The sequence below is a fragment of the Hyperoodon ampullatus genome (assembly GCF_949752795.1).
Source record: "Hyperoodon ampullatus genome assembly, chromosome: 1".
In the NCBI taxonomy this organism is placed as follows: domain Eukaryota; kingdom Metazoa; phylum Chordata; class Mammalia; order Artiodactyla; family Ziphiidae; genus Hyperoodon; species Hyperoodon ampullatus.
This window is the reverse complement of record NC_136914.1, coordinates 105,606,495-105,621,573: the sequence shown is the minus strand read 5'-3', so window position 1 is coordinate 105,621,573 and position 15,079 is coordinate 105,606,495. Positions and strand designations below refer to the sequence as shown.

The 15,079-nt window shown below is 39.0% G+C and overlaps 1 protein-coding gene across 1 annotated transcript in view; it reads left to right on the top strand.

Moving 5' to 3' along the window:
• Positions 1 to 1,435: 1,435 nt before the first annotated feature.
• Positions 1,436 to 15,079, top strand: part of CENPC (centromere protein C) — a gene marked incomplete at its 5' end in the record, with an annotated part of 91,689 nt that continues 78,045 nt past the window's right edge. The window contains 4 exons of the mRNA XM_079716564.1: positions 1,436 to 1,453; positions 6,492 to 6,538; positions 7,691 to 7,761; positions 8,458 to 8,552. Coding sequence (XP_079572690.1) covers positions 1,436 to 1,453; positions 6,492 to 6,538; positions 7,691 to 7,761; positions 8,458 to 8,552 — 231 coding nt within the window. The remainder of the gene's footprint in view (positions 1,454 to 6,491; positions 6,539 to 7,690; positions 7,762 to 8,457; positions 8,553 to 15,079) is intronic.

Here is a 15,079-nt window from a genome sequence, read left to right as displayed (position 1 = left end):
ACGGTTTTGATTTGCACTTCCCTGATGATTAGTCATGTTGAGCATCTTTTAATGTGCCTATTAGCCATCTGTATGGCTTCTTTGGAAAAATGTGTATTCAATTCCTCGGCTCATTTTTTAATTGGGTTGTTTCTTTGATGTTGAGTTGTATGAGTTCTTTGTACATTTTGGATATTTACCCCTTACTGCATATATCACTTGTAAATATCTTCTCCCAATCAGTAGGTGGCCTTTTCATTTAGTTTATAATTTCCTTCGCTGTGCAAAGGTTTTTAGCTTGACGTGGTCCCATTTATTTATTTTTGTCTCCCTTGCCTGAGGAGAAAGTAACTCATTTTCTGATGAAAATTCCCTTGCAAATTTTTATTAAATCATAAAAATAGGTCAGAGTTTCTTAGAATCATAAAATGGTCAGGTCTAGTCTTCAGAGCATCTAACTTAACTTTCCTATTATGTAATTAAGGAAACTGCTAGAACGGTGCCAGAGCTTGTCCTACATGACATAGCTAGTCCACTGAGCAGGTTTCAAAGCTCCTGATTTAGGACTCCTTTCAGGACGTCATACTTAAATGATATATACTTACACAGATCATTTTGTTGGCAATGCCTCACAAAAATATTACCCACATATTTGGAAAAAAGAATACATCATCCATCACCATTTTTACTATAACATTATTGCTTTCAGAGATGATGCATAAACGGGCTGGGGTGTGGGTGATGAGCCTACACAGTAAAACATTACTCTTCAAACGTCTTCTGCAATTTCTGCCTCTTATCCTTACAAGTATTACTTTATAAGAGAACCGTCAGGAAGTTTTACACCTTCTCTGCGTGGGAAGGAGAGAGAGAGACAGGGAGAGAGAGAGAGGAAGAGAGGAGAGAGAGAGAGAGAGAGAGAGAGAGAGAGAGAGAGAGAGAGAGAGAGAGAGAGAGAGAGAGAAAGAATGAAGTTGAGGGAGGGAGAGAGAGAGAGAGGGAGGGAGGGAGGGAGGGAGGTAAGGAGGGAAAGGGGGAGAGAGAGAGACTATGAAGCTGTGGGAGTAAGGGACTAGGGGACACATGAGATGGGGAAGGGCTACGACGTGATGGGGCGGGGCTCTTGGGAGGAGGAAGGCTGGACTGTGGGAGAGTACCAGTGAGGGGGCAGGCCCCTAACGGCTTTCTTCCTTCGGAGTCGAAGGGCCCATTCTGCGCATGTGCAGCCCGTTTTAAATTGCGTAGGCGGATGCGCGCGGGTGGGCGCGCACTCGCGCGCGCTCGCTGGGTCGCGGCTCTTTCGTTCCTGCCACCTACCGCCGTCTTTCGCTTAAGGTGCTACTGGATTTCCGCCTGGCTGCTCTTCGGGTGACTCCGTCCTCGCTGGGCTGCCTGGAGCTGCGTCCCGTGTGGACTTCCGCCCCCAAACCCTGCGCGGGCTGAGCCGGGCCGGAACATGGCCGCGTGGGGGCTGGTAAGTGCAGGCCGCGGACCCAGCGAGGCGGGGAGAGTGAAGCGTTGGGCAGGTGTTGTGGCTTCTGGGGGTTTTCAGTGGGGAAGCCGCGCGAGTTTTTTGACCTCGGGAGTGATTGGGTGCCGATAGCTAGAGTTAATTTACTTGTGTTTCCTCAAGGCTTTTTGTAATCCCCGGGCGTGACGGCGTCTTTCTCTTCAGAGAATCTTGCGATTTCTACTTGTTAGCCTAACTCCAGTTCCTAGTCCTCCAAATAATTTTCTGTCCTTAGAAGTATTGAAACGCCTTGAAAGTGTGCCTTTGCTTCAGAGTTGCTAGTGTAGAGAGGCGTCTGTTATTGACAGAAAGTTTTCTGAGAGGCAGCTACTAGTTAAAAGTGCCAGCTGTGAATGGCTGAAGGGGGCGGGAACTCATTTTTTTGTTGGCCTATTTCTGGGCTCCCGTGGTATTCACTGTTCTATATTTCAGACTTCGCTTATGGTTACTATACCTTATACAACCCATAGCAGCCCCTATCCTAAACTTGTGTTTTCTACTTTATCTCCCCTTTTAAGATCTTCAGCATGGATGAATAAGATCTTCCCATTTATAATAAAGTTATATATGTATGCTTGTATGTATAAAAAGATGTATTGTGGAGAAAAACTGTTACCTGCCATTTCAGTAAACAACGAATGTTACCCACCTTCAAGCCACCAGCAACTGCAGCTGCCTGCAGGGTGTGCCTAAGGGGAATTCAGGATGGAGAAAAACAGGACACTGGCCCTAGATAGTTATGAGACTTACATAAGGAATAACTTCAATGAGCCCAGACTCTTGCATCTTCCCATTTATAGAGAAGCACTAAAAATCATTAACTTGAGGTGTCTGATTTTGTTGTTTGACTACCTTTTTTTTCCCATCCCAAACTCCTATATATCCCGGTCCCCCCCTTACCTCTTTGGAGCTGTTTCTCAGAGCTCGCTGAGAGCCTGTCTACGGGGCTGTAGTCCTCAGTAAGGTCCCCGAATAAAACTTAACTCGCAAATTTTAAGTTGCCCATTTTTTTTCAGTTGACAGTTATATATAATGTAAACAATGCAGGTGCTCATAGTAAAAAGTACTCCTATACCACCCTTTCATACTGTTGACTAAAGAAAATGCATGATTGCTGGGTCATGTGGTAAGAGTATGTTTACTTTTGTAAGAAACCACCAAGCTGTCCTCCAAAGTGGCTGTACCGTTTTGCCTTCCAAAATGAGAGTTCCCGTTGTTCCACATTTAGAGTTGTCATTGTTCCAGAGTTTGGTCACACAACCAGATGGGTAGTGGTATCTGGTTTTAACTTGCATTACTGCTTGACATATGATATGGAGCATCTTTTCTTATGCTTATTTGTCATCTGTATATCTTCTTAAGTGAGGTGTCTGTTAAGGTCTTTGAACCTTTTTTTTTTTTTTTTTGCGCTACGCGGGCCTCTCACTGTTGTGGCCTCTCTCGTTGCGGAGCACAGGCTCCGGACGCGCAGGCTCAGCGGCCATGGCTCACGGGCCCAGCCGCTCCGCGGCATGTGGGATCCTCCCGGACCAGGGCACGAACCCGTGTCCCCTGCATCGGCAGGCGGACTCTCAACCACTGCGCCACCAGGGAAGCCCCTGAACCATTTATTTTTTAATTGGGTTTTCTTTTTGTTGAGTTTTAAGTGTTCTTTTATATTTTGGATAACAGTCCTTATCAGATGTGCCTTTTGCAACTATCTTCTCCTGGTCTGTGGCTTGTCTTCTCATTCTTTATCTTTCTCTCTCTTTTTTTAAACTATGATCTGTGTTTTATTTGTATCAGTGTTGGTATGTGTTTAAAATCTATGATTAGTAATAATAATATTAATGATATTATTAATAAACAACTTGTTTTCTCACTGAGATCTCTGCCTTTCTGTTATGAATTTCTCCTATCTTTAAGATGATGCCCTTCAGAATATGGGAAGCTTAGACTGGTTGAAGCTTGTCTTAGTTCTCACATTGACTGCTTTTCTTGCTTTTCATGCCTCCAGTCAACCTTCTGTAATCATTGCCCTTGTGTCTCCTTATTTCAAAGTTCTCTTTCCTTCTCCCGGGGTATTGCACTTGGCTTCTCAGACTGAGGAGGAGAGAGATGGACAAAACTGAAGCTGGAAGAGCAGCTGCTGGTCTGACCACAGTTCACTTTTATTTTACAACAAAAGGTCTCACCAGAGCACTAGTGCAGACACACTGACACAAAGAGAAAAATCATTTTCCCGATAAAACACATCCAGCTGTTCAGATAGTAGTGATTCTTCAGAGTGATATGGTAAGATGCAAGTGCCCTTGACACAGCATAAATATGTGTGCCACCTTATGTGCAGGGCTCCTTATAGACCCAGCTTGGTTCTTCTCCGGTGTTTTCTCTTAGAGTTGTATCTGATTTTATTACCAGTTTTCATTCAGATCCATTGGGGAATGGGACGATTCTGCTTTTGTTCCTTGGCCAGGAATCACTTGATCCTTAAAGTCTGGTGAGAAGACATGGCTAGGAGCAAATTTCCACAGTTCACTTTTAAAATGCCTATCATAACCTTAGAATTGTTTTGAGCCTTTTAGTTCTAACATCTGACTTTGCATCATAACTCATTTAAAAGACAACGGGAGAAAGGAGTTGAAAGATTATCCTCAGTCATTCCTGTACTTAAGTGGTTTCTAACTGGGTGTGATTTTGCCCTGTAGGAGACGTTTGGTGTTGTCTGGAAAAATTTCTGGTTGTCCTGAGAAAGCATGGATGAGGGGGTGCTAAGGGCATCTAGGTGGAGGCCAGGGATGCTGCAAGCATCCTCCCAATGCACAGGACAGGCCCTCACAACAAAGAGAGTCACCCCAAAATGTCATTAGTGCTAGGGCTGAGAAACCCTGCTGTATTGTATATTATTTTCTTTGAGAAAAATAATCTCACAGTAAATGGAAAAAACTAAAATTGAAATTGAGTGAAAAATGAGTTGAAATTGCAAGTTTTTGAATGTGTATTTATTTTGAAAATCAAAAAATTTTGTGTTCTAACTTTTAATTTAGAATTAAGAGACCTTTTTTGTCTTATTCACCACTTGTTTTCTAGCGTGCCTAAATAGCATTTGGCCTTGTAGTAGGTGCTCGATTTCATATTTGCTGAGGGAAAGAACTGTCTTAACCTTAAAATTTTTCTATTTAAAAGAGGAACAGAGTACTTTACAGGTGTTATTTAATGTTCAAAAACATTTAGTGTGCAAATATGACGACTCTATCATTTTATTGTATTAAATTAGGAGAAGAGTGACCTTAAATGAGGCCTTGGAAGGGAGTTAACTAACATTCTCAGGGGTTTACTTAAGTGTTTCAGAATGCTGAGTACTGATGAGAGACCTTAGTGCTTGAGTTAATTTTCCATCAAATGACTTGTGATAAAATGCAGATTTGTTAGATGTCTTTGTTCCTTAGTTTGCTATCTATAAAATAGATTTAATCTTTTGCTCCTTACTTACCTCCTGAAGATAACAGGCTATGTGAAACACTGTCACCTTCTTTAAAGAAAGACACTTTTATCTCATAAATTTTTGGTCTTATTTATTTGGCACGTCAAAAAGATAACAAAAAATGGTGTTTGTGTGGTATACAATGCACTAGGCAAGGCTCTGGGAAGAATATAAGCTGGCTTAAAACAAAGTTTCTGCTCTCAAGTTTCTTAAAATCTAATAGAGGTCTTCATCTTTCTGAATAATTCAATCCAAAAGTGAAGCAAGGTGGCAGCAGTCCCCGTGGGTAGGAAACTACAGTGGTCCAAAGTTGTGTGTAGGAGCCTTAGTAGAGTCAGGAGTGAGGCTCAGCTCAGGATGTCAGAGCATGAGTGGGGTAAAGAGAGTGTTCACATGGGGTGGGGTCATTTATATCCCATTGGGCCAAGGAAGAGTGCAGCTTACGGGGCTTCCCTGGTGGCGCAGTGGTTGAGAGTCCGCCTGCCAATGCAGGGGACGCGGGTTTGTGCCCCGGTCTGGGAAGATCCCACATGCCGCGGAGCGGCTGGGCCCGTGAGCCATGGCCGCTGAGCCTGCGCGTCCGGAGCCTGTGCTCCGCAACGGGAGAGGCCACAACAGTGAGAGGCCCCCGTAACGCAAAAAAAAAAAAAAAAAAGAGTGCAGCTTACTAAACATTTTGTATTGGTAGTAATTTATTTATTTTAAAAAGCATACTGTTCTTCCTATTACCACCAAATTTTCAACTAGAAAATTTAACTTTATAGATTTTACAATTAAAAGATAGGACCCAAAGTCTCACAAATATGCTCTCCACATCCAATTTCAGCATGTCTGTGTGTTTTATTTTTCCTGTTGCTTCCATTTATTGGGGCTGCTTCTTTGTTGGGGTTACCTCTTTTCTCTTTCTGGAAACATTCTAACGTCTTTTTATCCTCAGTTTTTCTGATATTTTATTCTTAACTTCCTAGGTATTTACCTTATGCTGGCCATTCACTCCTCATCCAGAACAGTATCCTCTGAGCTTACTTTAGGCTGCTGCTTTTCTTCTGTTTCATCAATTATCATGTTTCATTTGTTTTCCATCTTCCAGAAATCTGTTATATTTGTTTGTCCACAGATGGCCCTTTCTTCCATTCTCTTTTTTCATTGTCATTTTATGCCAGTTTAGTCCTTTACTGTTACTTCAGAGGGATCTCCTTGCAGGAAAAGGAGATAAATAGATATTGTTGGTCAACCAACTTGAATTATTGGAAGCCCAGATAGTATGATTTTGATGATGGAAGAGGTATGGGGGGAGGTGGAGGAGGAGGAAGAAGAAGAGGAAGAGGAGGAAGAGGAGGAAGAAGATGGAATAAATCCAGAGTAAGGAAATAGTATAAACAAACATTTGGAAACAGTGGATATGAGACAAGTTCTTTTTCACTTGATCCAGAAGATATTCCTCTTTATAGTATATAATAGGCAGTCAGCAAATACTTGCTGAATGAGTGAATAAAGAACTTAAACTTTCACCAAATTGATGATTTACTTTTCTTTCAGGATCATCTCAAAAATGACTATAGAAGAAGATTTTGCCGACCATCCAGGTGATTTGTGTACTTAAACTTTTAAGATGATTTTTATTTGCATCTTGAAAGTGGAATTTTTAAATGAAGAAAGGAAGAACTATTACCTCTGACTAAAATAATGATTTATATACCCACTGGTTAAGTACAGTCATCTTAGTTATTTTATATTAACAGAGAAATATTAATGCAGGCAGTTCAATGACTTAATGGAGGTGAGAAAAGAAATTCGCCTGATAAATGATGGACCAGGAAGAGGCAGTTTCAATTCTGACTAAATGACAACTATGGGGAAAGCACTCTAGAGTGGACTGAATGGAAATAATAGAAAGATGCAGTTTATTCCATGGGGCTAAAAGAAAAGGTGGATGTAGTTCTAAAAGGGCAATAGAAGGATCTTTGTGGTGATGGAACTGTTCAGTATTTTGACTATGGTGGTCATATCTGAACCTTCAAATGTAATAAAGTGTATAGAACTAACTATATACACAAACATAAACACGCAAATGAGTACATGTAGAACTGGAGAAATCTGAATAAGATTGGTGGATTCTGTCAACATCAGTATCCTGGTTGTGATAGTATACTCTATGGCTTTGTGAAATGTTACCATTGCAGGAAACTGGATAAAGTGAACAAGGGATCTCTTCTATATTATTTCTTACAACTGCATGTCAATCTACAATTGTCTCAATACAAATTTTAATTAAAAAATTTATACTGATTCATTAGCTCCTTAAGATTAAAGGTATTGAATCAGAAATGCATTTGAGATCTTGTAGGGAAGATTGTGTTACTTGGAGCTGATAGGACTTGTGACCATAGAGTCTTTATTAAAGAAGCATTTCAGGATTGATTGAATATGTTCAAAAAAGTTTATGTTATTGTTTAGATAGAGCAGTAGTCTAAAACAACTTTAGATGTGGCTATTCAGTCAGGGTATATAATTGTTAATGTAGACAATGACATACTACTTCACATACTTTTCTGGGAACTCTTGGACTGTCAAATACTTGTTTTGTCCTCAGATAGTAAAGGTGATATTTTTCCCATTAAGTAAAAATTAAGATTTTATAATAAGGAGATACGGAATTTTCAAGGTAGATGTTAATAAGTAGCAAATATCTTTTGGAGATGATATGTTAACATTTTCCCTTCTTTCCTTCTTATTAGGGCACCTGACATTAATACGGAGAAAGGCCAGAATATACTGGAAATCTTACTAGACTGTTTTGAAGAAAAAAGTAAGGTTTCATTTATAGATGGACTTTGAGGGTTGGGATGGATGAAAATGTAAATTTGTCCTTTAATACCAAATTCAGCAAATATGTTCTAGCATTTCAATATATAAAATATTTTCCCAGGAATTTTGAGTACATGTGCAGTCCTTCATGTACCTTCCGGTATACTGAAGATAATACTGGCAAAAATGAGAATAATTTGTTATTCACTTTAGTTCACACTAGATTCCTATAGTCTGGAATTCCATAAATAATTATCATACACAAGAGAAAGTATTTCATTAATGGAAATAAATGTGCAGAATCCTTGGGATCACTGGAGAGCTTGAGATAATGTTTGGTGATTTGCACCCCTTTCTAAAGAAAAGAGTATAATGGCAAAAACTTTTCCTAGTGCTGGTTGGTGTCAGAAGGTATTGGAATAAAAGAATAGGCCAACCAAAGAAAAACACAGATAGTGGAAAAGTATCTTCTCTTTACAAGTTCTGAAAGAAGAACTGGCACATATTTCTTCAGGAATCTTGTTTGTCTTTTTCAGTCCTGATGCCTTCTAGGAACAATTGAATATTGAACTGATGTCTGTACTTAAGTTAAACTAATTGCGCTTAAAAGAGTCAAAAGACTTCTTCACATATCATGTAGGCCTTTTTTAATTGTAACCAAAAAATTTTATACATGTTTTGTTTTAACTTTTTTTAGGTCTTGCCAATGATTTTAGTACAAATTCCACAAAATCAGTGCTTTATTCAACACCTAAAATAAAAGACATTTGTGTTCAGTCACCAAGTAAAGAGGTAAGTCAAAAAGGAGAACTGGTACAAATTTAATAGTTTAGTGAGTGAACAATACACAATATATAGTTAGATACATTTTAGTTGTTTGTAAGTCTTATTCTTAAAAAGGAACCCTATATTCCCATTGAGTTTATATAAAATTTGGAGGTATTTTGTGAAAATTTTGGTCTGACATTTCCTGTGTTTGAAATTGGAGGTCTGGGAATTAGAATTATCAATTTTTAACACAATTATTTTTCACTCTTACTTAAATGATGCCTAAATTAGGTTTTTAGGAAAGTGGGCAACTACTGAAGTTCTTAATCCAGGTTGGCAAGTTTGGTTATTTTTTTAAAACTGAAGGCAATTTGCTAAACAGGGGAATCAATCTTTTCTTGATTATATATCTTAAGAGGATAGGTTGACCTAACTCTACAAAAAAGCAGACTTTGGAATAGAGTTTTTGAAGCTAATGATTAAAGACAAATTATTCAAAAGCACAATACTAATTAGAAGAATTGTATATAGACATACCTTGTTTTATTGTGCTTTGCTTTATTGCCTTTCACAGACAGTGCATTTTTTACAAATTGAAGGTTTGTGGCAACCCTGTGTCAAGCAAGTCTGCCAGTGCCATTATTCAGACAGCATTTGCTCGCTTCATGTCTCTATGTCATATTTTGGTAATTCTTACAATATTTCAGACATTTTCATTATAATTATATTTGTTATGATCTGTGATCAGAGATCTTTGATGTTACCATTGCAAAAAAATTATGACTTCCAGAAGGCTCAGATGATGGTTAACATTAAACATTTTTTAATTAAGGTATGTACTTTTTTTTAGACATAATGCTATTGCACACTTAATATACTACAGTATAGTGTAAACATAACTTTTATATGCACTGGGAAATCAAAAAATTCATGTGACTTGCTTTATTGCAGTACTTGCTTTATTGGTGTGGTGTGGAACTGACCCTGCAATATCTCTGAGGAATACCTGTAGTTATAGAAATAACATTCACTAGAAACTTGAATAAACAAATAAACACATATAGCCTTTTGGTTCCAAGAAATGAAGACATCCAATTCTGTCAGAATTGAGAGACCTTCTTTAATGTGATAAATTATATAGATTTTTTTTTTCTTTTTTTTGGCGGTACGCGGACCTCTCACTGTTGTGGCCTTTCCCGTTGCGGAGCACAGGCTCCGGACGCTCAGGCTCAGCGGCCATGGCTCATGGGCCCAGCTGCTCCGCGGCATGTGGGATCTTCCTGGACCGGGGCACAAACCCGTGTCCCCTGCATTGGCAGGCAGACTCTCAACCACTGCGCCACCAGGGAAGCCCAATTATATTGATTTTTGAAAGTTAAATCAACTAAGTTTCCTGGGATAAACTTGACTTGGTCATAAAGTATTAACCTGTTTTGATTTGGTTTCCCAGTATTTAAGATGTTTGCATCTGTGTTCATGAACAATATTGTCTTTTTTTTTTTCTTTTCTCAAAATGTTCTTGTTGGGCTTTGGTATCAAGGTTATGATAGAGGTTCCACTTTTAGGAAGGATGTAACAGATTGCAGTAAGTCAACACTCCTGCTGAAGAGCTGGTTAAAAAAAATAATAAAATGCAAACAAATCATGTTTTTAGAGCCGTGGAGCTGTGGAAGCGACAAGGACTAGATGAACTAAAATTTCAAAGACAGTGGAATCCTTAGAATATGAGTTGATGATTGTTGGTCATTTTCTTCCCTGAGAGTATGTTAATTTGGGGCAAAAGCTGAGGATTTTAGGTTGGTCCAGACAGTGTGAGTCCACTGAGGGAAAGCAGAGATTTTGTCACTTGTGCAGGGATGGCATGACAAATTGGAATTCTGGAGGTGCCTCAAATGGATAGCCACTTTTCCTTAAAGAACATTTGTAAGTTCTGAGGTAGTGAAGAACCTTAGGCCAGAATGGAGGAGTGAAACATGTAGTCTTGCTGTGCTAAGAAGGTAAAGTCCTACTGCAGGAAAGTGGCCCACCACAAATAGGCATTTGACACATTTTGAACAATTTGAGGCCAGAGGCTAAAAAGTTGAGCAAAAACCTCTAAAGGGCTGGACTGAATATCTCACAATCTTTAAGGGTTAAACAGGCTCACTAGGCTCTCAGTAACCCAGGAGGGGGCATTCTGAAGAACAGGGCAGGTTACGAGTGGACTGAGTCTTACTAAAATGTCATATCAGACCCAGCTCAGTCCTTGAGAGTGAGGATCTAATCATTTCAATCCAATCTGTTTAAAAGGAGAAAAAAATAACCTTCTCTATAGAGAGATATTACTGGGAGCTTCTACTTTTTTTTTTTTAAGCCTTTTGTTTTGAGATAATTGTAGATTTATAGCAGCTGTAACAAATAGTAGAATTCAGGACTGTGTATGATTTACCTAGTTTCCTCTAAAAGTAACATCTTGCAAAACTGTAGTACAACATTACAACCAGGATATTGACATTGATACAGACAGGATACAGAAAAATTCCATCACTATAGGATCCCTCTTATCCTTTTATAACAAGTTACTTCTCTCTCACCCTTACTCCCTCAACTCCTGAAACCCCGAATCTGTTCTTTATTTTTACAGTTTTGTCATTTCAAGAATGTTGTTTAAATGGAATCATATAGTATATAACTTTTTGGAATATTGCTGAGTGGTATTTCATGGTATGGATATACCACAGTTTGCTTAGCCATTTGCTTATCTCTTAGTTTTCTCTTGATTTACTTGTCTTGGTTTTTAAATTTGTTGATATTCTGTGCACCTCTGACTAATTTAGAACCAGTTTCTGTGACAGAGTTATAAATGTTTTCTCAGTGTATGTAGACACATCAAGTAATTTATCATTTTCAGTTTTTTTCTGGAGCTATCCTTCCTAGATCTCTCTTCTCTATTTTTTGTTCCTGTCCATCTTTAGGCCTGTCACGTAAGTGTTGGCAATGTGATTTCCCTTTATCATCCAGGGAAGTCCCTTCTCTTTTGTCCTGTTCTGTAGCTCATATTTCTTGCCCTCTTTCTTTTTTTTTTTTTTTTTTTTTTGGTGGGGCTCATCCTTTAGTAGCGTCCTGAGAACTTAAGACCTTAAATGTTTGAAAATACCATGACTTTAGCCTCATGATGGGTAATTATGTGTATAGAATTCTAGGCTGGAAATGATTCTCTTTCAGACTTCTAAAGACATGCTCTATTTTTTTTTAAAGCTTCTTGTGTTGTTGAGAATATTGCTCTGATTGATCCTTTGTGAGCCACTATTTTTTCATGTTTACAAGCTTTTAGAATCTTGTCATCTGTCTTTATTGATTTGAAATTTCATGATATTCCTCGATGTTAGGTTCTTCTAATTCTTTTTTTTTTTTTTTTTGCGGTATGTGGGCCTCTCACCGCTGTGGCCTCTCCTGCTGTGGAGCACAGGCTCCGGACACGCAGGCCCAGCGGCCATGGCTCACGGGCCCAGCCGCTCCGCAGCATGTGGGATCCTCCCGGACTGGGGCATGAACCCGTGTCCCCTGCATCGGCAGGCGGACTCTCAACCACTGCGCCACCAGGGAAGCCCTTCTAATTCTTTTAATTAAGATTTCTTCTTAAGAGTTTCTGTTTCATACAAGTACCTTTTTCGCTTACTTTGCTCATTACCTTTTACACTAGAGCTTTTTGTCAAATGTCCAGTGGTCCAGTGATCCTTATCGGTCTCACTTTTAAGGATGAAAAACTAAAATGGTGATTGGAAGCTGTATTTGCAGAGTTAGAGTTGTACATTGGTAGATTTCACCATGGTATGATTTGTCTGGGCCACATTATTGTGGATGTCCAGTTGTTAATATCTGCAGGTTTTTTTCTCTTGACTTGATAAGTTTTTCTGACAAAGAATTCTTCTTTCCTGCTTAGGGGTCTGATTCTAACTGTGAGTGTTCTCAGCCCGGTGGGTAAGGGGAAAGGTGCAATTTGAATACTTGCACTTAATATTTCTGTTTTCAATGTGTTACTCTTACCTTCAGTTATATTTCATGTCTTTGAGCTCACAGTCTCTCTGATTCAAAACTCAAGGGAGAAAACATCTAATCTTCTGTTTGGGTAGGAAGAGGAGGGACTCAGTGACTGACTGCTTCGTATACTTACATTTAAAATTTTTAAAAAATTTTTATTACAGAAATTTTTTTATTGGAGTATAATTTTTTAAATTTTTATTTATTTTATTTTATTTTTATTTTTGGCTGCGTTGGGTCTTTGTTGCTGTGCACGGGCTTTCTCTAGTTGTGGCGAGCTGGGGCTACTCTTTGTTGCGGTGTGCAGGCTTCTCATTGCGGTGGCTTTTCTTGTTGCAGAGCATGGGCTCTAGGTGCGTGGGCTTCAGTAGTTGTGGCTCGCAGGCTCTAGAGCTCAGGCTCAGTAGTTGTGGTGCACGGGCTTAGTTGCTTTGCGGCATGTGGGATTTTCCCGGACCAGGGCTTGAACCCGTGTCCCCTGCATTGGCAGGCGGATTCTTAACCACTGTGCCACCAGGCAAGTTCCTTTTGGAGTATAATTGCTTTACAATGTTGTGTTAGTTTCTGCTGTAAAACAAAGCGAATCAACTATATGTGTACATATATCCCCTGCCTTTTGGACCTCCCTCGCATGCCCCACCATCCCGCCCTTCTAGGTCATCACAGAGCACCAAGCTGTCCTCCCTGTGCTATACTGCAGGTTCCCACTAGCTATCTATTTTACATGTGGTAGTGTTTTTATATCAAACCTAATCTCCCAGTTCATCCCACCCTCCCCTTCCGCCTCTATGTTCACACGCCCATCCTCTACATCTGCATCTCTATTCCTACCCTGGAAATAGGTTTATCTGTACTATTTTTCTAGATTCCACATATATGCATTAATATATGAAATTTGTTTTTCTCTTTCTGACTTACTTCACTCTGTATGACAGACTCTAGGTCCATCCACATTTCCACAAATGACCCAATTTCATTCCTTTTTATGGCTGAGTAATATTCCATTGTATTTATATATGTACCACATCTTCTTTTATCCATTCATCTCTCAGTGGACATTTAGGTTGTTTCCATGACCTGGCTATATTGTAAATAGTGCTGCAGTGAACATTGGGGTACATGTGTCTTTTTGAATTACAGTTTCTCAGGGTATATGCCTGGTAGTGGGATTGCTGGGTCATATGGTAGTTCTATTTTTAGTTTTTTAAGGAACCTCCATACTGTTCTCCACAGTGGCTGTATCAATTTACATTCCCACCAGCAGTGCAGGAGGCTTCCGTTTTCTCCTCACCCTTTCCAGCATTTATTGTTTGTAGATTTTTTGATGATGGCCATTCTGACCGGTGTGAGATGATACCTCATTATAGTTTTGATGTGCATTTCTCTAATGATTAGTGATGTTGAGCATCTTTTCATATGTTTGTTGGCTATCTGTATATCTTCTTCTGAGAAATGTCTGTTTAGGTCTTCCGCTCATTTTTTGATTGGGTTGGTTTTTTTTGATACTGAGCTGCCTGAGCTGTTTGTATATTTTGGAGATCAATCCTTTGTCGTTTCATTTGCAAATATTTTCTCCCATTCTGAGGGTTGTCTATTCATCTTGTTTATGGTTTCCTTTGCTGTGTAAAAGCTTTTAAGTTTAATTAGGTCCCATTTGTTTATTTTTGTTTTTATTTTCATTACTCTAGGAGGTGGGTCAAAAAGGACCTTGCTGTGATTTATGTCATCGAGTGTTCATCCTATGTTTTCCTCTAAGAGTTTTATAGTGTCTGGCCTTATGTTTAGGTCTGTAATCCATTTTGAGTTTATTTTTGTGTATGGTGTTAGGGAGTGTTCTAATTTCATTCTTTTATATGTAGCTGTCCAGTTTTCCCAACACCACTTATTGAAGAGGCTGTCTTTTCTCCATTGTATATTCTTGCCTCCTTTGTCATAAATTAGTTGACCATAAGTGTGTGGGTTTATCTCTGGGTTTTCTATCATGTACCATTGATCTATATTTCTGTTTTTGTGCCAGTACCATACTGTCTTGATGACTCTAGCTGTAGTACAGTCTGAAGTCAGGGAGCCTGATTCCTCCATCTCCATCTTTCTTTCTCAATATTGCTTTGGCTGTTTGGGGTCTTTTGTGCTTCGATACAAATTAAAAAAATTTTTGTTCTAGTTCTGTGAAAAATGCCATCGGTAATTTGATAGGGATTGCATTGAATCTGTAGATTGCTTTGTGTAGTATAGTCATTTTCACAGTATTGATTCTTCCCATCCAAGAACATGGTATATCTCTCCATCTGTTTGTGTCATCTTTGATTTCTTTCATCAGTGTTTTACAGTTGATTTCTTTCATCACTGTTTTACAGTTTTCTGTGTACAGGTCTTTTGCCTCCTTAGGGAGGTTTATTCCTAGTTATTTTTATTTTATTCTTTTTGTTGCAATGCTGAATGGGATTGTTTCCTTAATTTCTCTTTCTGATCTTTCGTTGTTAGTGTATAGGAATGCAAGAGATTTCTGTGAATTAATTTTGTATCCTGCT